Source organism: Lissotriton helveticus, chromosome 10 (genome assembly GCF_964261635.1).
Source record: "Lissotriton helveticus chromosome 10, aLisHel1.1, whole genome shotgun sequence".
Taxonomy (NCBI): domain Eukaryota; kingdom Metazoa; phylum Chordata; class Amphibia; order Caudata; family Salamandridae; genus Lissotriton; species Lissotriton helveticus.
The window spans coordinates 242,591,824-242,615,518 of record NC_136071.1 but is presented as its reverse complement, the minus strand read 5'-3'; the positions used below and the strand labels follow the sequence as shown (position 1 = coordinate 242,615,518).

The following is a 23,695-nucleotide window of genomic DNA, read 5'->3' as shown; positions in this document are numbered from 1 at the left end:
CATACATTCACAACGCATACCATCACAATGTCTTTTAAAACCGACTGCCCCCTCCTCCTGCTTTCCTCTGTTTCTAAAACAAACCGCCTCACCCCCCCAGCCGAATCCACTTTCCTGTTGAAGAAATGCCATAGCTGCTTGAAGCTTTTTCTTTATCTGGTGCTCTCAGAGTGTACTTTACGTATTTATTTTTCCAGCAGAGAGAAGTACACCGAAGGGCACATGTACGTTTCACAGAATTCATAAGTGTATACTCCTGTCAAATGTCAATACTGTGGTCTTGCGTGCAGCTGCATTAAACCGATTTGCATATTCTGTGGCCAGCACGCCTGTGTTCATTCACCTTTGTTTTAGGATTCAAGTTATACTTTCTTATTTCGCTGTGATCTTGTGTTTTTTTGGTAACTAAATAATGGTATTAATTACTACCAAACGCTCTCATTTTAGCAAATACCTCGCACATATTCAAACGTAAATCTCGCCATTTGCATGGAAATGTTTGCTCCAAAGACATAGCCCACTGCGTTATTTTGCAAGGACTGGAACTTGTTACCTTATTCACAACCTTCGGTATCAATCAGGCAAGTTAACTGTAAGCTGTGTCTGAGGTCTGTGGCACAATGGCCCCTGCTGCTTCACACTACGGCCCGTGTCTCTCCCCCATCGCCGCTCTCCCCGCTCCGCCCCCTGCTGCGGCCGTTTCGCATTTCTCCTCCCCCCTCCCCACAGCAAAGACCTCCGTCTTGTTCGTCTTACTGTTTTTGTTTTTTTGGTAACTAAATAATGGTATTAATTACTACCAAACGCTCTCATTTTAGAAAATACCTCGCACATATTCAAACGTAAATCTCGCCATTTGCATGGAGATGTTTGCTCCAAAGACATAGCCCACTGCGTTATTTTGCAAGGACTGGAACTTGTTACCTGCAATTACAAGAACTCCTGCTATAAACAAACTAACCCTCTGTGGTATCTTCTTTAAATTCAGTGATCGCTTCAGGTTATTCACAACCCTCGGTATCAATTGCCATTATAAATTACAATAACTTTTTATTTAAGTATTAATTATAAAAAAATAAAGGCCATTGTTATTTGTAATATGAATACATATAAGTCACGTAAATAAAACATATTGCATTACAAATGCTATAGGTGTCACATTTGCAAAAGTTATAACTATTGGCATTGTAAATGACAAAGCTATCAATTTAGCTATTTTAAAAACCAACACATAAATAAAATGTGTCATTTACAAGACCAATAGCTCCAACTTTTCTAATGCGAGACCTATTTCATTTCCAATGCTTGTATTTATTTCTGTTTCCATAGATACAGCTCCCATCTTTTCGACATCATTCACCCCATCCAATAAACTATTCTCTGGATCTTTTAAATCGTTTCCCTTCAGCCTACAGGGATGAACAGTAGGTCCTTTATGCAGAGGCACACAAGGGAGCCCCATGGCACGAGTCAGAATTTATCGCTGTGAGATGTCTTTCCAGTCAGAGCAAGGTGCAGCCAGCGACACGCGGTGCAGTCTCACCTAATCTGGGTCCCTGGCCTCATCTGCATTCACACTGTACTTATTGGCTACATGCTATTTTTTTCTGTGCTCCCCAATTTTCTTCATTTCTGCGCTTTATAATTCCACCAGTAACAGCACAATATATTGCCTTTCTCGATATACAAGTCCTAATACTTTAATGGAGTTTCAGTAATTTATATTGTAGAACTACTCCCCAAGCTACAACTTACAACAAAAACCAGCTTATTAATAATCACATAGGCGAAACCTATTGCATTTATCAGTGCTTGTTTTTAATCTGTTACTAACCTGCAAGTCAGGTGATCTGTGAGGACCCTGCGACCCTCCATTTTTGCACGTCTTGCTGGCTCTTGTCCTAGTCATTCAAACAGGGGTAATGTTTCCATGTACTCTTCAGGTAGCATTCTTCCCCCTCTTCTGATACTCATCTTTCCCTTGTCTCTCTAAAAGTCCCTTCAAGCCCCAAGGTGTCCTCATGGGAAGGCACTCTGAGGTCAACTGATTTCGTCACAGACCAGGATCACAACAGTATTGCTGCTACTGGTGAGCCAGAGAACATGATTGGGATTCTGTCCATTGAGATTCCAAGACTTGCTGAAAACTAAGACATTTAATTTGCACCTTCGCTCCCTCACAAAAGCCTGTGTGCTACTTGGAGCCACAGGTCATCAAACATTTGGTAGACAACTTTTTAACCCACTATCTCCAGCGTGGAAAAGCAGGTCCTATTTCTTGAAGACAAGGGGAGGATTTACCAATGCAGTTGTTTCTCACAGGTTATGCCAGTATGTTTTATCATGGCAAGATATAGATTACACTTGTGGTCTATATTTGAGCGTTATACTTACTAGTTGTCCAGACAATTCAAGGAATATATAGGCATGCTTCGACTTTGGTAAAAAGGAGGTTAGAAGTTGCATGAGATTTAGATCCTCATAAAGATTGCTGCATTATTGAGGAATAGCAGTATCTGGGGTCTTCCACTGAAGAAAGGAGAACAGGACCAAAAATTACCTGTTGTCCAATTGCAAAAATCTCTCTATCTTAAATTATGAGGCCCTCCAACTATATCAAATATGCACATCACAGCAGAATCTCAGTTTCATCCTAGCAGAACATGCCATTCAGTTGTTCAAAGCAAGAGCTAGCTCTGCCTCTTACCTTACCTTGTCATCCTTGAGGTGAAGCTTCAAGGAGAAAATCAAATCTGTCCCATCAGTCTCCGCATCAGCCAAAAATTTCAATAAATCTCATGAAGTAAATAAACTGTTAGTAGTTTTGTAAAGTAAGGAACATGTGGCCTTGCACCAGTTTTGCATTTTGAATTTAAGAGAACCTAGTCTAAGCAAAGGCGTAGAGGGAAGTAAAACTCAAACCGAATGCATTGTGAACAAATCCATGTTCAGGATTACTATATCACAACACTTGTGTGCCTTTATTATTACATAAAAGAATGCCTTAAAAGTTCACTTTTTACGATTTTCTTACTTGGAACTAGTTCAGATCTAATTTTAAGCTGTGGATAAGGGCACTCCATAGTTTAGACCCTGGGCGCCCATAGACCTACCGTCATGTATTTGTTATTTGATGGTACATTTCTGGATTGGGTGCAGGTTCTTTGATTGAAGTTGCTAACCTTCTGGATGATGAAAATAATTTTTAAATGTGATTCACGATTTCACAGTTTCGCTGCATGATTTTGAAGTCTGCAAATGACCGGTTTCGTAGCTGTGAGTAGGCCAAGTGACAGAAATCCAGATGTTCCTAACCTATAGCATTTTTGTAACACTTGATGATTAGATTGCAATAGTGGAAAGACCAACCTGAGCAAAGACAATTTATTGTCTTTAAGAGATCTGTATCAAAAATTTCCCATGGATTTCTTACATTTTTGTTGGACAGTATAGATCCCATGTCCTTCGGCCATTCATCGTTGTACCTGTTTCCTGTCATTCCACCTCCTACCACACCACTCATGTTGGAAGTGCTCTTCCATCATTATCATTGGATTTCAATCAAGTACAACCTTTGGCTGGTGACAGTGGCAGGCAAAGGCATTGCAGTACAACTCCCACCATTGTTGTATGGCGTTTTAGGATCCGAGTGATTTTTCCTGATTCATGCCCTTATATAGGTACATTTCACATTGCCCTAATATAGGCATAGAAATCATTCCCTTATTTAGACATAGCCCATGCAGACCAAATGCAGGCATGGCTACTTCCACCCGTACCAAAACGACCCAACGATTTCATGGAAAATCGGCTTAAGCAGTCAGGGAACTTCCCTTGCTTGAATATTGATTTGTCCAAGAACTCATGTACTTTACAAAGACCTACTATTCCCTTGGGGTTCTTTCCTAACGTTATTATGCCCGACTTTACGTCAAACTACACACCTTCAAGGTATAAATATGCCTTCACTTGCTCTAGCAAGACACGGTGGTTCGGAGCAGTTCGCCTATCTACTTGCCTGACGCAGCTCGCTACAGCAAGTGCCAAAGGAAGTCGACCCTCCAGCTGACGCACTGATCGAGAGGCCGCATTTCTCTCGGCGAGAATCCAGCTCCAGTGTTTCCAAGCGCCCCTTGCGGGGTGTTGGGAAATCGAGTCCCGAGACTGAGATACCAGACCTCCTTCATTCTAAACTAAAGGTATGGAGCTGATTAGAACCTAGAGAAACCTTGGATAGATTCTTGGCAAAGAAAAACTAAACCTATGCTACACCACACTTTCTCCTTCCCACGTAATAGGCTTAGGTTAGTTACATTGGGGTAGGCGAATTTTAGAAGCACCAGTTGAGTACTTTTAGCCATTATTTATGTATGTATGTATTTATATATGGTTTAGAAACCATACAATACTCTTACAGTATTATATTATAATATTGTTCTCGCTGTACGCATTATACTTTGCAGTCTGCATTACGATTGTAGCAGTTCACTTTACTTGCATGAGAAAGAAGTCTGTTCAATAAAAACCCTTTTATTGAAAACGCCCGTCTCTCTATTTCTCTGCACCTCTGTAGAAACGAAGCATGCACGAGTGACTGAGCGAAATACTTATCTATTGTTTCCGCAACTCTAGAGATACATTTCTTATTCTTGGGAAAAAAAGTTGTCATGTCAAGTTGTCAGAACTAATCCCTTCTTGTGAATTCGAGAAAGTTTCTAGTGACCTCTGAGCTAGCTGGCATTCACTATTAAGTTCAATATATTTGATAGGGACCTAGTCGACCTCAGTCCTACGTCTAATCTATAGGATATATTATTCCAATGCGCATAGCCTATTGGGAATATAGGAACTACACTACACCATTGCAACTGTCAAAACTACTTCCGCTTCTTACAAAAGTGTGTCACTCTATTGAAGTATATAGGTGGGCTTCTCTGAATAGGACCCAAAGAGCAGAGTTTTCTGCCCAAGGTGAGGCAGGACTTTTGAGGCTATTATTTTTAAGTCCGAAAGGAAGAGACCACAAGATTCCTGCGGTTGATTGTCTTTGCAGCTGCAACAATCATTGCTTTTCTGATGGTTACTTCTAACCACAAATTCCCCCCAGGCGCCAGAGCGGATATGGAGATTTTTCTCCACATTGTTTGTGTGCCAGCGGGTGGCATTGTGTGGCTCTGCCTCAGCTTTGCCCTGTTAACCTTGGAGACTCATAGAAGCACCACCACTGCTCACTGACATCAATTTCTTTCTTTCTTTCTGAACCTTCAAACACCAATCTGGAGCTTGCTCCTAGGCTTTCATCTTGTCTTCTGACAATTCTATTCACCCACATTTTCTTTTCAAGTTTTCAGGGGACATGTTTCCAGCAAAATCTACCGAGTTAAAACCTTGTAGGGACTGACACAAACATGTACACAAAAAGCCTTTGCTCTCCCTCACAAAATAAGCAGTTCTGTTATTGACCCAGTTCCTGCGAGAGAGAAGGAGAATGGGGGAAAATCAGCATCTAAAAATTCGCTTTTTAACTGCACATGGACCGATAAAGGATCTGGCATTGATGTCAGCTAAGGGTGAAGTGGAGGCGCTCAGAGGAACGCTGTTTGAGAGAAAACTTGATGGCACCATGCCATTTCTTATTGACCCAGTAAGCTGCGCAGGTGTGTTTGGACAGGGGTGGGGGTGATGTGGCATGTTAGGACAGGCCAGGGGTTCCTGAAATCTAGAACTTTTCACCCCTATTTAAAACCCCCTGCACAAGGGAGAGAAATAGAGGAGAACCTAGGGAAGAGGATGTACCCTAACTGCAAGGGTGGTCAACCTTAAATCTGGGAAACCAGGTTAGAGTTTTGGCAACGACCCTCAACATCCTGTGATTCTGAGCAATTCACTTAATCTCCCTGAGCCTAACAAAAATGAATTTGTCCTTCTGGAACACAATTGGTGCTCATGTAAAGCGCTCTGATACCTTCGGGTCAAGTTCGCACTATATAAAACTCCAGGGGGGAAAAACCCTGGGAATCGAAAGGTGATGACCGCAGGAGGGCGGCTGACTGAGGGGCTACACAAGATGTCCCTACCAGCAGGAAAGTTGTGCTGAAGCCATGGCAGAGGAGAAGGCTGATGCAGGGAACAATAAAATGTTAAGTGGAGCTTGATTCAAGAGTGCAGGAGGCCTGTGGAAAATGATCCTGATAGTTAGCCCTGGCCATCAGGAGCAAAGATCCTAAAAATCAGCCCAACGGGCCGGAGTCATGCCACTTTGAAGATTTGCTGTTTTAAAACGAAAAATGGAGTGTGGCACGATTCTAGTTTTAAAGGTTCCAGGGTGGACAAGGACCCGGGGTTCAACAGATCTTCATTCTTTTAATTATCTTTGGGAGGAGATGTGTGTGGTATCACCTCCCTGAGTCAAACTTCGGCAGTGGTGACTCCATCCTCTGGGGCCCATTGCAAGACTACCCTGAGGACCCCATCCCCCAGACAGAGCTAAAAGGCCTGCAGCTGGGGAGCCAAGGAGTAAGGCTGGCACATTACATTGCCCGCCTCCTGCCTGTTTGCTGGGGTGGAGCAGACCACGCCAACCTTTTGTTCCCCTGCCTGCATCTGGGCAGTGGAGAGTGCTGGGTTCCCACACATGGGCGAGAGCAGAAGCAACATTTGCGCTTGCATCAACTGGGAAGCAGCAGAAGAAAGGCACGTCCACCTCCGGTCTAGCAGGCCCGCGGGGGCGCTACTGCTGCTGCCAACAACTACCCACTGCTTGTTGGAAACGTGGGTGAGGCTGGTGCACCCAAAGCTAAAACAAGAATAAAGCAAAAAATAATTGAGGCTTCTTGGTTCTGGAATGCACTCATAGAATATGCACGCTCTCTGGCTGCAGTGCCCCATAATACCCCGGGGGTGAGGTCGCACTACCTTTTGTGGTTTCCAAAGATGGTGAAGGGACACCACCGATGTTAAACGCAGATGTTCTTGGGGTGGGGGACTGCAGAATGCATAGCAGCCAGTCAGTGTTTTTTGCAGACCAGAATTCTCATAGGAACTTGTAAGGATGACCCAATGAGAAATGTATCTTACTGTTAAGTATTCCAAGAACTGGAGCGCATGCTCTTTGGTTCGGGAGTGTGTATTGCCCCTTGTTTGTCCTATGGCTATATTATGTGGCATGAAGAATGTAAAGGAAAGAATTGCATACGTTTCTTTTTGGATTTGAAATGCTTATTCTGGCTCTAAGGATCCGAAAAGGCTTCCAGTTACTGTTGGTTGATCAATCCTTGATGCCATGTAAGCCTCTTGACCCCACTTAAGGCAGTTCTCGCGCCGGTTCCTGCTACGCCGAAGCCAGAGGACCAGATTGTTTTTTCCAGCACAAACTTGACAGAAGCTGCATCCTGTACCCGTTCGACGCAGCTAATCAGACTCATTCTGTTTCAAGCAGAAACCTACCACTATCCAGGAGTTGCCCTTAAGTACTCAAACTTTTTGGCTCTGATTTGGAACCTAGTCAACTTGGCCTGGTTGATAAAAATGGAGATGGCTGGGATGATGCATCCAGGTGCTGCAATGAGGATTATCTTCTTGTGGACTTAATAGTGGCCATGGTCTGGACACCGTCCCTGATAATGGGTTGAGTTCACCCACGGCCTATCAACAGAAGAATCTGCCGCTTTCACTGTAGTCATCCAGCAAGCAGCTGAAGTTATTCATTTCCAGCTATCATCTATTGAGGTGAAAACAGACACACTGAGAGAGGTTCTACAGCCTGGACAGACTACCACAGAGCCACTCCTCTCATTCAGCAAGCTTTAACTGGCTCATTCATGAGCACTTGGCCAACAACTTTCTATTCCTAGTTGGTAATAGGCAATACGCTGTGACCATTTGGATGAACCCAAAGTTGTTCTCTTGCACTACTCCTGATAGGTAGTCGAAACGCATAGCGGCATTTGGAAACAGTTTTCCTCTCCGTATTTTGCCCTTCGTTGAGTCCATGCGAGCTGCCTCTTGTTATATTTACATTCACTTTGGGATATTGTCTGCAGGATCATGAGGGCAGTCCCCAATCAATTTCCCTCCAACCAGGCACGGAACATTCAGAATGGTCATGACACAGTAAAATATACCATCCTTTCTGTCCTTGCCACTTCTGAATTTTTAGGGAGAGCAGTTAGTATCATTGTCGGGGCATTGGCACCACGCATGGATCACATCCACAGGTTTTTTGAGTGATGTCCAAGCGTCCTGGAATTTCTGGGCATGAGCACGTGTCCTCTGATCAGGCAACAGCTTTTGGGGGGGATCCTCTGGCACATCAGCAAAGCAGGATCCTGTACAAACCACACCTCCATATGTGGTGACTGAGCAGCGACAGTTTACTGCATTTGACCTCCTCTCATATTCCTCTAACCTCCCCATACCACCCCCCTTCTTAAAAAAAAAAAAAATAATAATAAGTTGTGGATGTCATTCTGGTTGCCAGGCTACAAATTCTGTTTTCACTAGACGCTGCAATAGGTTTGTCGCCTAGTGTGTTTCTGCCATGCAGACCCATTGCAAGCAAATTCATCAGATGTTTTGCGCTCCCTTGGGGTGGTCGCTGAAGGGTAATTTGTTGGCTATTTAGGCCTTTTCTGTTGCTAGACCAACAATCCTTGTTCAAATCCCAAGTTGTTATGCGTTTCCTAAAGGTTTGTGTCCTATATTCCCACCCAAACCTTTTGTGATGGGGCAGTGGGACCTTAATTAGGCTCTCAGAATTCCCTGTGGTGTACCTCATTTGGGCCGACTAACAGATGTCCTTTGCACCTCCTCCATCTCAAAACGGTCTTTCTAGCTGTAATGACTTCAGCGCGTTGTGTGAATGAACTGCAAGCTCTGTCTGTTCAGTTGTATGACGGAACATCGCAGGGAAATACTCTGCATGCCTTGACCACACATTTTTCACCCCGCATTGTTTTTGGAACGCATATGCTTTTACAACTTATACCTTTACCACACATTTATGTGTGTGTATGGATTTTTGTGTGTGTGGATGGATGTATGTGTGTGTATATGTATATGTATATGTATTTGTATGTGTGTGTGTATATACACACACATTGTATTTGTGGGGGAGACACCCCTGAACTTACCCTAAATGTGTGGTAAAGGCATACCTTGTAAAAGCATATGCATTCTAAAACCATGCGTGGTAAATGTACAACATGGTAAAAACCTCCCTGTAAAGGGTGTTTCCCGTCTGTTCAACTTTCATGCAACTTTTTTCCTGGACAAACTGGTATTGAGGACCAGAGCAGCCTCATTCCTCTACAGATGAGACTACAACACTTGAACACCAAAAGAGCCCGGAGTTTTTACATCAACTGTATCAAGGACAATTAAGTGTATTAGTAACGCTGTATCGGTTATAAACTCAAACTTAGAATAAATTGGAAACATTTTGACTGCATTAACTGACATTTAAGTGCTCATTTGAAAAAAGTCCAATAGGAGCAACCCACCCATTCATCATTCAGAGGGTAGGTAATACATTGATACCTTTTTGTTGCATAATAATAAAATTCATTACAGAGCCCCTCAAAAAATGTAAACACCTGTGCAAAATGCTGTATAAAAGCACATATTATTAATATTGATTTTCTTTTATACTGAAGGCACCTTCACAAGAAATAATTTAGAGCTTAATAACAGTATATAAGAAGCCAGAATGGATGTATTCATGAAACTGAAATGTGGGTAAAACAGACAGGGAGACATGAATTAGGCAGTAGGCCAAAGGCATCAGCCTATCCTTTGTAGTTGGAAGCCCTCTGGCATTTCCCAGTATGGAAGCCGATAAACTACACTCCAGATCGGTGGAATTAGGTGTCAAAGGAGGACCAGATTATGCCCACAGTCACCTTAATTATGCAGCAAGAAGTGACTTCTATGTCGGTGTTTCTTTGCTTTTTGGCATTTGTAAACAATATTACTGTCTGGGTAAAAAGGTTGCCTCGTTAGTACATGTCAACACCAGTTGCTGTAATGGTAACTGAAATTGACAATTGAACCTAGTTTGCATGCTAATCTTTAAAATTGCAGAGAAGACCTGGGTGACTTTCTCACACGTTTAAAGAGGCAGCAGTACCAACACAGATAGTTCCATTCCCAGAATGGGGCAGATTGTTCTCAATTCTTTCCATATTACTAAATCCTCATATCCTATGTATCCTGTGGTGGAGGCAAATTTTAGACGTGTAACTCAAATTCATTGAATTATATTGTGACCAGATTAGAGGCGGTTTTGAGCTAATCAGTCACTTTAGCACCCAAAAAATTTCTATTACGATGAATCTTAATCCTTTTAGAATGACTGGTTTATCCCACTCCTGGCTTATGCCAACATCATAACTTCTGGGGTTGGGCAATCCATGCACAACCCACTTAAGGCTGTCTTGCTCTCCACTGCCAGATTCTTGTCTCCAATAAGAAAATTCAGCATTTTCACTGCAGTCTTCTCCCATTCACAAAGGTTGCTAATTAAAGCTAAAGTTCAATTTAAAATCCGATACCTATTTTACAATTCCCTTCTCCTGAATCAGCTGTCATATTTAGCCAATGTATTCTACTTGAAAGAAAACTGGAAGGCAAAAAATCTGTGTTCGGCCCAAGCTGAACACCAATGTGTTTTAGGAGTGGCTACAGCTTTGTGGTATAGAATTCCTTCCTGAATATTTAAGGACCACTTGTCCTCCTATGATTAGATAACAACTAAAATAACACACGTTCTGGTTGTAATGAAATTAAGTATGTCTTTGTTTATACTTGTCGAAGTCCGTGCCTTCGCTGACTGTATGTATTTTTGGGGCTATTAGATCTATTTAGCACTTAGTTCAGGGCTGTATTTAGAAAAGGTGGCATTCAAGGCATACAGACATCATTTGTTCATTCATTCTTACCATGTTCATATCCACAAGGGAATGTGCCTTTTTAGGTCGAGCTGGCGTAAGCAGCGCAAAGCGCTGCAGTCTCCAGCGAGCTCTATTGTTAGGGACTTGCATTGGAAGTGGGACAGGAGATGGGCACGCGCATTGCGATTTGAGCAGGTGTACCCGCACGTACACCCACGTGCTGTGCACATCTCCTCCTGTCCCGCTTGCGAGGCAAGTCAGCCTCCTGCAATCAATCACACACATCCGCGCGCACACACGCGTGCGCACATGCACACACACGCGTGCGCACATGCACACGGACACCGACACACGCACAGGCACACACGCAAACAGGCACACCCATGCGCACAAACACACACCACACACGTGCGCGCACACACACACACACCGTGCACACACCGCGCGCGCACACCACGCACACACCACGCACACACCACGCACACACCACACCACGACATGACCACGACAGGCGTGACGCTCCAGAGTCCAAGAAGAGCTATGAAAAAGTGATTTAAAGAAAGTGCTTGTTTGCGACTTTACAGGAGTACATTGCAAAGGGAGCGGAAGAGGCGGATCGATAGAGCTCACCCCTGTGGGATCTGAAAGAAAATATACGAGACCGGTGCACAGTCTTGGATAAATGAGGTTTTCAGAACCTGTGAACCACGAGATAAAGAGGACCCGTGGTCTCAGGAGACAAGAATGCGTTGTAAAGCATAAAACCATCCCTGAGCTGGGACAATGACTTGACAGGTGTTTATTTAGTGTTAAGTTTAGTGTGCGGGAGAAAAAAATGAGAAATAATCAAGTGTGTACATTTGTTTAATTCAGAGATGCACAACACTTATCCAGGGCTCCGATACACGCATACATATATACTGTTCACTGAAAATAACGTTTAAAGTGGAGTTATATATAGGTATTCTAATAGTAAAAACACAGCTTTAAAAAAAACTGAAATTCACCAGTGATGCATAAATGGCCCAAGCATAACTTGCACCGCCATAGATTTCATATGTCACCATTGTACGCATAACTGGAGAATCTGTTTTTTTCTGCATTAGGGATTTGACTGTCCAGTACTGTTGAGTAGTCACACGTTTTTCTGTGCGATGTGTGTGTCACACCACGGCATAGTGTACATGCTTATACACAGTGCTTCTTTTAAATGTCTCTTGAATTGCTTAGCCAGGTACTTAAAAAAAATGGTACCTATGAGTTCTACAGAATGCGATGCATTTAAAATGCCAACAGGACACATCCAGCAGACTACCTCATATGTACCAATATATCATCACAGGAAGACTCAAATCGCATACAGAGACACCCCTAGACAACGGAGTCTAGCCAAGGATCCCATGAGGCCATAATAATGGTAGGCTGTGGTATAAAAGATGTCATCAGTTATTCAGCCTATCAAACAGTCCCGAGTCCTCAAAATCTCCTGGACCTTGTTGGACTCATTCATTCCACTCAATCAGTACATACTGTAGGGTTGGTATGACCAGATTTTTAAGGACTCCTTTGAAGCTGCCAGCCCCTCAGTGGCAGTGACCTGGAAAGTTTAGCCCAGATTTTCCCGGCAGCTTGTCTACCTGATAGTCAGGTGTTTGGCACATGGATGCTCAGGTGCGCGCAGGAGGTTTGGGGACTGGGATACAGTATGTGCTGTAGTCTTGGATACAGTGAGGTGGCCATCACTTGGCACACTGAGGGTAAGCAGTCTTGGCGCTGGTCACCCAAAGAAGTATCGTTGCCTATGGGATTTGTAGAGTAAATAGTCAGGAGTTTGTCCATCTGATGCTTCCAGGAGCTCCGGTGCTCATCTCCCTGCTGCGCACCACTACTCAGGACTGGCAGACTGGATACCAAGGACTTTCTACAATAGATTCTCTGCAGCACTCATCACCACGATGGGTACCAGTGCTCTGGGCTTGGCAGACTGCATCCTCAGGCGTTATCTAACTGATTCTTTGCAGCATTTAAGCGTACATCACTCTGTTGCCTACCACTGCTCAGGACTGGCAGACTGGATACCAAGGACTTTCTGCAATAGGTGCTCTGCAGCGCTCATCACCTCGATGGGTACCAGTGCTGTGGGATTGGTGGACTGCATCCTCAGTCCAACTGAGGCTTTGCAGCATTCTAGCCGGACCTGGAATTTATTTTCATAACAATAATTGAATTGTATAATGCATAAGACATTTAGAGAGCACAATCCTGTGCTTCTACCGCAAGACAGAGACAGTGAAGAATAAGGAATAGTTGTGGGTAGGAGAAGATATCGCAGGCAAGAGAGAAATGAGCAATCTGGGCACTTTTTTAGATTGATGTTACAAGTGTTTTGCCAGAGTAGTACATACAGGAATTTGATACACATTGGTTTTACTGTATAACTACTACAAAAAGGTCGACGTTTCGATCCCGCGCTCCAGGGTACAATGGGATCATCATCAGGACTGTACAAAATTATTATGCCTGGAAAATTATGCCTGTGTGAAGAAGAAGACAGGGAAAAGAAAAAAGTTTTCAGGGTATTGCCAAAAAGTATTCAACTCAAGTATTCAAAGGAGAGAGAGTCAACAATGCTTAGCACTTACAATTATGAAAGACTCGGAATCGCAGTGCACTGGAGGTGGACCCAAGGTGGAACAGTTCGTGCATTAAAAACGTCGAGCAAGAATTGTATAAACGTTTTTTATGATCCCATTGTACCCTTGAGCGTGGGATCGAAACGTCGACCTTTTTGTAGTAGTTGTACAGTAAAACCAATGTGTGTCAAATTCCTGTATGTACTACTCTGGCAAAACACTTGTAACATCAATCTAAAAAAGTGCCCAGATTGCTCATTTCTCTCTTGCCTGCGATATCTTCTCCTACCCACAACTATTCTTTATTCTTCACTGTCTCTGTCTTGCGGTAGAAGCACAGGATTGTGCTCTCTAAATGTCTCTTATGCATTATACAATTCAATTATTGTTATGAAAATAAATTCCAGGTCCGGCTGGACTTGGATAAATACATAAGCAGCTCATCACGGCTTGTCTTATTATCATTATTGTATATCTCTGAAATTGCTTTGGACCACTGTCCTTGTGAAACTGACTCAAACCCTCGGTCCACAGCCATTAATAGGGTCCTCCTTGTTTTCTTTAGAAACTTGCAGCATTCTAGGGCACATCACCCTGTTGTGTACCAGTGCTCAGGATTGGCAGACTGGATACTAAGGAATCAATCAGTTCTTTAACTAATTTGAAATACTAATTCTGAAATGTAAGTGAAACAATTCTCACCTAAAACAATTTTTAGGTCGAGCTGGCATAAGCAGCGCGAAGCGCTGCTGTCTCCAGCGAGCTCTATTGTTAGGGACTTGCTTTGGAAGTGGGACAGGAGATGGGCACGGGCATTGCGATTTGAGCAGGTGAACGCGCACGTACACCCACGCGCTGTGCACATCTCCTGTCCCGCTTCCGATGCAAGTCAGCCTCCTGCAATCAATCACACACACACACGCGCGCACACGCAAAAATTAAAAAACATTGTTATTTGTAATATCAATACATCTAAGTCACGTAAATACAACACATATTGCATTACAAATGCTATAGGTGTCACATTTGCTAAAGTTATTTGGCATTGTAAATGACAAAGCTATTTATTTCGCTATTTTCAAAACCAACACATAAATAAAAAAAATTGTCATTTACAATACCAATAGCTCAAACTTTCCTAATGCGAGACCTATTGCATTGCAAATGCTTGATTATCTTGGCCTTAAACAGTTACAGAGTTCATGATCTTACAATAGCTCCGTGGTTGACAGTAAGAGATCTGAATTTTATGATTGGAAATGTTGCCACGTTTTTTCTAAAGCGTGACTTTCCTAAGTTTGCATGCAACCTACGCATCCTCACCTCTGTAAAAGCACAGTGAGCTGCTCGTGGATTTTGTTAAGTCTTTGAGAAGGCCATGAAAGGGGGTCTTGTAGATTGTTTTGCCTAAACTTCACCTGCAAATCTGTGGCAGGTAAAACCTGCTAGAATGTGATTGTCGGGGGAAAACAAATCTCATACTGGAGAACATTACTTAAAATAACCACCATCATGTTTTTTTGTGGTAAGGCAGAGTCCCTCCAGTCATTATGTTGTAGAAAAGTAAATAGTTTTGCAATTTTTAAGAAGAAAAAAACATATGAAAGGACATTCTCCCAGGATTTGAAACTCCCTTCCTGCAAACATCAGAAAAGTTAGAAACACGACAACATTCAAGAAAGAAATCAAGAACTTTCTTATGAGCAAGTTCCTCCCATAAACAAGATAAACGAAACCGAAGACTTGTCATGGATTTTATGACTTATAACCAATATAGGTTCTGATTGAACCTCAAAGAAATATTACCTCAGAACTTTAACTCAGGTCTAATCAATACCGACATGTTGTTGCTTTTCAAGATATTAGCCTATAGTTACTAGATCTAAATCGCCATTACTAAGTCTGCACGTCTTACTGCTCTATGTACACTGCATTTGTAATCTTTACCACATGATGTTAAGCGCTCTGATACCCATGGGTCATGTCCGCGCTATATAAAACTGTTAATAAATAAAATTTTGTTTTAGATGGAGCTAAAATAGCAACGATGTGATGCTAGCTTTTCAAGATAATGCTTGGAAATGTCTTCGTTTTGAGATTGTAAGAATGTATGTTGAATAAAGCTTACAGTGCTTTGGCTGTAGATATTCTAAATTATAACACTTGTGGCATTTTAGTCTCCGATTAAAAACGTTGTCCATTACTTTACACTTCACTTTGTGTTTGTGAAGTAGCTTTTGTTGAGACCCTCACACCAACTTAGTAAGTTGCTTCGTGCTGTCAGTTTAACTTTTTTGGGGTATCAACAGCCAAATCTATTATGTGCCAGTAAACTCACTCTTCTTTATTTCAGGTTTACACGACCCGAGCATTTAGGAAGCAGTGCCAAAATCAAATGTAGCGGTTGCCACAGTTACCAGGAATCTACCAAACAGCTTACAATGAAGAAATTACCAATTGTAGCCTGTTTTCATCTCAAAGTAAGATGTTGCCATGAACTTCTGGATCTGTTATTTAGTGTTCACCTTTCAAAAGTAAACAGAAAAGTGTATTTAGCTTTTATCCATTTCAGTTCATCTTTACTAATGGGATGTTACTACGAAAGGGGATTATAACAATTTAGAACAGCATAGGTCTTTGTTTCTTTTAGAAGTTCAGATCTGGCTCAGGGTGCTTGACCTCTTCACTGGCTGTCTGACAACAGCATACATGTTGGTTCCTAAGTCGTGTTTGCCCTGCAGTGGTTATTGAATTTCAGGAGAACATTCATGTCTCCCTTACACAAGCATTTTAATCCTTTTATCACATGGGCAGTTTCTCTTCTGCTTCATTTGCTGCAAGGTTTCTCAGGTTGTCCATTAAGTCTTCAAGAATTGCTGATTCTTCTGGACTCATTTTCTCACTTTATGATCTCCCCAATATTGCTGGGAATGTCTTGGTGCCCAGAATTATGTGCACTGGTGTCACTGGTGCTTCTTTATATTCAGGCCCAACTTTTGTAGATAATTTGAGAACTCTTCACTTCAGAAGAAAAAAGGTAAGTGTCTTTGTTTATATAGTTTTAATTTCAGATCTTTTTCTCTTGCCCAACAAAGCAGCTGTATCGAGAAAATGTTTGTGAGCAGCTTCTTCTGGCCTGCTTTCCAGGTTTCACACGGAGTTTCGGTCTAAAAGGTGAGTATTAACCCAGAGTGATCTCAAGCTGCATAGGTGGCCTAACCTTAGTTTCCCCAAGGTGCCAAATCATCTCATGGTTCAAGATGGACAGTTCTGGAGTCCTTTCTAGGTGTCTGATCTCTTGCTTAGACTCGTCCTGAGTGACGTAGGAGTCTTTTTCCTAGACCAAAGTGGGCAAGCCAGACAGGCTGCTAACTCTAGCGGTTTGAAGAAGCTGTGTTTTGCATGGATTGTACCTCTGTCACTTCAAGGTGAAACACGTAGCCTCCAATACACCTCCTGATAGTTACTTTGAAGCATACTCTTTTTGTCTCCTACCCCTGCCTGGCACTTAAAACCACCCCAGCCAAATGTTTGTTGAGAATTCTAAAGTGCCAGGCTACGTCACAATGATGTACCTTTTCTAGGAAGCAGGACCCATGTTCAGAGTTCTTTGGCAGCGCTATGAACTGCTTAGAATAATTTCCAGAATTGATGCTGAGCACTTTACTTCCTTCAGTGTCAAAAACCTTTTGAAAGCCACTGTCCTGTTTGCCTTCTCTGGCATCTTCTTGGAGGTCAGTTCTGTGAGGGGTGCCACAATAGTACCATACCCCTTAACAAACCACCTGTAGTACCCAGTCAAGCCAAGGAATAACCTGACTTGAGTCTGGGTGGTTGTGGCTACCCAGTCCATAATTGTTTGGATCTTGGGTTGAACTTTACCTCCACCTACAAGGTGGCCCAAGTATACAGCAGAGCTTGCCCTATCTAGCCCTTGCTTGATTTGATAGTGAGGCCTGGACCTTTCTAGGGTAGATCAGGCGATCCTTCCAAGTGGAGCTATAGACAGCAATATCATCTAGACATGCAAAAAAGCGTCCAACCCAGCAAGGGCTTTGTTTACCAACCCTTGGAATGTGGCAGGGGTATTCTTTAGTCCAACTGGCATTACTGTAATTTATAATGTCCATCTGGGTCAACAATGATGATTTTTCTTTTGCTCCAGGGGTCAGACCAATCTGCCACTACCCTGATGTTAAATCAAAAGTACTGAGAAACCTGGCTGCCCCCAACTTGTCATTGAGTTAAGTCCTTTTCCCCAATCGGTTCTGTACGAGCCACTGACCTCTCCCTTTTCCTGGTCATCAGTTTGCTTTCTCGGACACTTGAGGGTGGGACAGATCCTCTGTCCCTGGCGCAGATCTTCTCTAGAGGGTCCCCCTGGACCTAGGAACTCTTTCAAGTAAGGCCCAAGTTCCTGGGGCTCAGTTCCCTCTGGGGCTGACAGGTTGTCTCCCTGAAGAGAGGGGACCTGAGCTTGTGTCTGACTTTAAGTTGGTGTCCCAGACTTCTTGCCTTTTCTCTTGGAGGACTGTCCCATTATTCCAGTCTCCAACTCCTCTTTTTCACCTTGACCTTTGCTTTGTGCTCTGCTTTTCTTGCACAGCCTTTCAGGTATTCCAAGCATGGTTGCATGGGAGCTCAGCTCTGCTCAGCTCAAGCTGCAGGCTCCAGATCATTTTCAAGCAGACAGGCTACAGAAAATGCAGAGCTTACACCTGCCTTCTTTGGGTCACTAACCCCTCCCTATTCTACAGCCACCTTTGCCAAGGAATGGACCTTAGTCTGGTTGTTGGCACTGATGACTGGATAGGTTTCTCCAGTCTAGTACTGCTCTGAGGACACTTGCACCTGTATCCCTCAGTATTTCCACTCTGACCCAATTGATATGTGGCTGTTGTCCGTGTTTCTCCAGGTTACTGGACTAGACTTCCAGAGCAGCTAAATCCACCCCACCCTCCAAGACTTAATTTGATTCATTGTGCTCTCTGACATGGTCAGTGCACACCAAGGATCCCATCTGGAGACTTGCTACTGCAACAGGAACTGCGGGTGCACCAGGGGAACCTTTTAGGGACTGTTGGGGTCTCCAGTTTGGTGCCCGTTGGCTTTGCTATCATAACACCAAACCTTCGTGGGATCTGTTTGTTCGAGGCATGTGGGCTGCTAAATTCATATCTATTGCATAGATCGCCGCCTAGTGTTGGGTCCGGATGATTGCACATTGTTGTCCTGGAAGAGTCTTCGAAGTATCACGAGATAGGTGGCTCCTCCCCTGGACTACAGTGCGCATGGGCATCGACTCCATCCCCAGATTGTTTTTTTCCGCCATTGGGTTTGGATGTGATTTCGACGTCTCCTGTTCGGAATCGATAAAACAACTTTTGAAGGCCACAAGGCTTTCTTTACTTCGTCGGTATTGTTAGCGTTCGGTCTCGTGTGTCCTCCAACTCTTCGAGTCGGATAACTGTGGAGTCGGGTGACTCTTCGGTCATCGAGGCCCTGTCGACGCAGCAAGACCCTGACGACGCTACGATGGAACGGAGCCCGTTCAAGTACTGCCCCGTGTGCGGTTCGAAGTACCCACACATCGACGTGCATCCTGTATGCAACAAGTGCCTGTCGCCGGACCACAACGAGGCCAACTGTATGGCCTGTTCGAGATTCAGGTCGAAGAAGACGCTCAAGATTAGGCGCGTGGCGCGCCTCGAGGACCAGCGATCGGCGCCGGCGGACATCTTTGGCGACCCCGAAGCAGACAAGCAAGAGCTTCAACTGCAGATCTCACCTACATAGGCGGAGGTCGAGGCCGACTACGGAGAACCCGTTGTGGAGCTGGACCTAGACGAACACGTCGAGGAGGTAGGGGACGACGAGGAAGTTGATGGGGCCGCGGAAGATAGCTCGGAGGAAGAGCTATGCCCCGTGCGTACATTTACTAAGGCTCAGGTCACGGGATCGCCACACGGCCTTACCCACGACCCTACTCCTCAGTCCTCGGCCCCGCCTCCTGGCCCGGCTACAGACATAACAGCGGAGCCTCCATTACACAAATCGAAACCGAAACCATCGGAATCGAAAACAACAAAGATGGCCGACAAACCATCGACACCGAAGACGTCTGGGACTACATCGAAACCGTCGTCTTCGGAGCCCTCGAAGCCGCAGAAGGCTGTCGAACAGGCTAAGGTGCCGAAAGGGGCCAAGGAGGCCGGCTCGAAGAAGGTCGTCGAGCCAGTGTCGAGTAAGGTGGTCGAGTCGAAGAAGAAGACTGTCGAGACACCTTCAACCAAGACTGCCGCACCAACAGGCAAACGGACAGTCGAAGCGAAGTCGGCGAGGGGCACCGAGCCGAAGTCTGGAGCCCCAACACAGACAGATAAATCTGCTGCTCCAAAGTCTGCGACGTCGACGACTAAGGCCGGGACGGTGAAGCAGAGCGCAGCTGTCGAAGGTGCATCCGCGCCTCCGCCACCCAAAGAAAAATCGTCGACGCTCGGATCTTCCCCTGCGGGTGGACAGAGGTCATCGGTCGGATCGACTAAGCCGTCCGCTTCTTTTACGAAGCAAGTCTCGGACTCCCTGAAACGGTTGAGAGGCAAGGCGTCGGAGCCGAAAACACCTTCGGTACCGAAGACAAGTGTTCCACTGAAGAAGACTTCCATGCCGATCCTCTATACTCTACCACCGAAGGTGGCGCCGAAGGCTTTTGCACCTCGTACGGTGCCCGAGGACTCGGAGCCATTGAGGCAGACTCAGCTGAGTGGAGGCTTTGGTCGACCACCTTTATCTGACGACCAAGAGGAGCATTTTATCGACTCCGACACGGGTAGATTAACGCTCTACAAGAGGAAAATTACATCCCAGCCTGTGGAATCCTATGTAATACCTCTGAAGAAGAAAAAGCCTGCACCTAACACGCCAGAGCTTGTTGAACCCGTTCCACAACGGCCTCGGCGGAGTCCTACCCCTTCACCCACTTGCTCACATGGAGATGAGGATGAACAAGATGAGGGGTATAACTTCCCAGACAATACTGACCCTGATGAGCAGCAGGACTCATGGGTACACTCTGGTGATCAGGGGGACCAACAAGTGCTCGGTGACCCCCAGATGTATGGGGTGAAAACTTCTCCAACTGAAGACTCTGCGGCGTTTACTGCTTTAATTGAAAGGGCGGCTGCAAACCATAAGGTGGAGATGCATGCCGACCCTGTGGAAGTTGACTTTTTGTTTGATACTTTCTCTGCATCGGAAAAAACTGTGAAGACACTTCCAATGCTTAAGGGGGTTCTCAAGCATGCCACAGACATTTTCAAGGAACCCACCAGAGCGAGGGTGGTGAACCCACGAATTGAAAAAAAGTACAGGCTGGCACCTGGGGACCCTACTTATATACGAGGCCAGTTGCCTCTAGACTCTTTGGTGGTCTCAAATGCCCGCAAAAGGGCAAATTCGCAGACAACGGGTGAAGCTCCTCCCCCGGACAAAGAGTCAAAAGTGCTGGAAGCAGGGGGCAAAAGGGTGGCTGCGCAGGCAGCCAACATATGGCGCATATATAACACACAAGCCCTATTAGCCAGGTATGATAGGGCGCACTATGACACCTTAGAGCAGCTCTTACAACACCTTCCAGACCAGTTTAAAGAAGGAGCTGAGCTGCTGATACAAGAGGGCAAGCTCATTTCTAACGCTGCAATTAAATGTGCGCTAGACGTGGCAGATACAGCGGCGAGAGCAGTCAACACAAGTGTTATGTTGAGGCGTCAGGCATGGCTCCGCATCTCAGGGTTCAAGCCAGAAATACAGACGACTATCCTCAACCAGTCCGTCAATCCAGACAGACTGTTTGGGCCTGAGGTTGACACCACCCTCGAAGATCAAAAAAGATACTGAGTCGGCTAAGTCCATGGGGGCGCTTACGTCTCAGCAATTCAGAGGGAACACTTTTCGTCGCTCAAGTGCGCGGGGTGCTACCAGAGGACACTTGGCACAGCAGTCACATTTCGGCAGAGGAGGCGCCCAGGCCTCGTACCCAAAACAGAATAGAGGTGGTTACAGAGGCAACAGCGCCAAGGGAAGAGGCAGAGGCAACAATAGTTCCCGTTCCTCTGCTGCCAAAAAACAGTGACTCTCTGTCACTGCCCCCCCGACCATCCAACACCTGTCGGGGGAGACTCCAGCAGTTCCTGCCAGTCTGGACGTCCATCACCACAGACAGGTGGGCAAGGAAACTTATCCAGTTCGGTTATTGTTTGGAGTTGACGTCCACTCCACCCAACATACCCCCAAGACAACGACCTATGTCAGCAGAGCACTTGCACTTATTGCAGCAAGAGGTTCTTGTGATGCTGCAAAAAGGCGCTATAGAGCTCGTGCCGGTGGAGGAAGAAGGCACAGGGGTTTATTCGCTGTACTTCTTAATCCCAAAAAAGGACGGTTCACTCAGACCCATTCTGGACCTACGCCCCCTCAACCTGTACATCCTCTCAGAACATTTTCTATGTTAACATTGCAGCAGGTTCTTCCATTGTTAAACCAGGGAGACTTCCTCGCAACCTTGGACCTCAAGGATGCTTATTTTCACATACCTCTCCACCCATCCCACAGGAAATACCTCAGGTTCACCATACAGAACAGGCATTACCAGTTCATAGTCCTACCCTTCGGAGTGACCACTGCCCCCAGAGTGTTCACAAAGTGTCTGGCGACCGTGGTGGCGCACCTCAGGAGACAGAACATACATGTCTACCCTTACCTAGACGACTGGCTCGTTCAAGCAAAGTCGGAACAGCAGTGCGCCGCAAACATGTCCCACACAATTCACCTCCTTCACCTCCTTCACAGTCTGGGGTTCTCACTGAACTATCCAAAGTCGCACCTTCAGCCAGCCCATGTGCGGCAGTATCTGGGCGCGACAATAAATACTCTGACTGCTACAGCTCAGCCGAACCAGGTGAGGATCGACAACATCCAGTCGCTCATCCAAAGGTTCAAACCGCAACACTCACTCCCAGCGAGAGTGTTTATGCAGTTGATAGGCATGATGGCCTCCTGCATCTTCATAGTCCCGCACGCAAGGTTGCATATGCGTCCGCTCCAAGAGTGCTTGGCGCATCAGTGGACACAGGCTCAAGGACAATTGAAAGACCTAGTGTTGGTGACCGGTCGGGCATACAGCTCTCTGCATTGGTGGAATCCACACAACCTTTGCAAGGGCCGACCGTTCCAGGAGCCTGTGCCGCAGATCATCATGACGACGGACGTTTCTCTCCAGGGATGGGGAGCTCATGTGCTCCACTACACGGTGCAGGGACTATGGACGACACAGCAAAAGAAGATGCACATCAACTATCTAGAGTTGATGGCAATCTTCATGGCACTCAAGTCCTTCAAGGTACATCTGTGCAACAAAGTCGTGTTGATCCGAACAGACAACATGACTGCCATGTACTATATCCAGAAACAGGGAGGTACGCACTCTCCACAGCTGTCTCATCTGGCTCAGAGCATGTGGAAGTGGGCCATTCAGAGGAACATTTTCCTCATGGCGGAACACCTCCCGGGCAAGGACAATCAAATGGCGGATCTGCTCAGCAGGTACAGCCATCAAATGCACGAGTGGGAGATACATCCATCAGTACTCCGCCCGTACTTCCAGCAGTGGGGTCATCCAGAGATAGACCTGTTTGCCACAAGGAAAAACGCAAAATGCCAAAGCTTTGCCGCCAGGTTCCCTCACCCACAGTCGCAGGGCAATGCGATATGGATGAACTGTTCAGGCAGATTTGCGTACGCTTTTCCCCCAGCACCTCTAATACCGCTGGTGGCAAGAAAGCTAAAGCAACACTCGATGACACTCATCCTGGTTGCTCCAACGTGGGCACGCCAACCATGGTACACCACGTTTCTAGAACTCTCCGTGGTACCGCATCAAAGGCTGCACCTCACACCCAGACTTTTAACGCTGAACCATGGCGACATTCAGCATCCAGATTCCCACCAGCTCAATCTGGCGATCTGGCTCCTGAGGTCTTAGAGTTTGGCTACCTTAACCTGCCTCCAGAATGCATGGACATCATCAGGGACGCACGGAAGCCCACTACAAGAGCTTGCTATGCAGCAAAATGGAAGCGGTTTGTCACTTATTGTACAGCACATGACATAAACCCG

The 23,695-nt window shown here is 45.2% G+C and overlaps 1 protein-coding gene across 6 annotated transcripts in view; it reads left to right on the top strand.

The window, feature by feature from the left end:
• The window catches only part of USP22 (ubiquitin specific peptidase 22), a 502,385-nt gene that overhangs the window by 431,119 nt on the left and 47,571 nt on the right, over positions 1-23,695 (top strand). For 5 of the 6 annotated variants that reach the window (XM_078665231.1, XM_078665230.1, XM_078665228.1 and 2 more), the window contains one exon: positions 15,876-16,002. In XM_078665231.1, the coding sequence (XP_078521357.1) occupies positions 15,876-16,002 (127 nt within the window). Of the gene's footprint in view, positions 1-15,875; positions 16,697-16,757; positions 16,932-23,695 lie in introns of those variants that run through there. The other variant, XR_013602089.1, reaches the window with a different exon arrangement.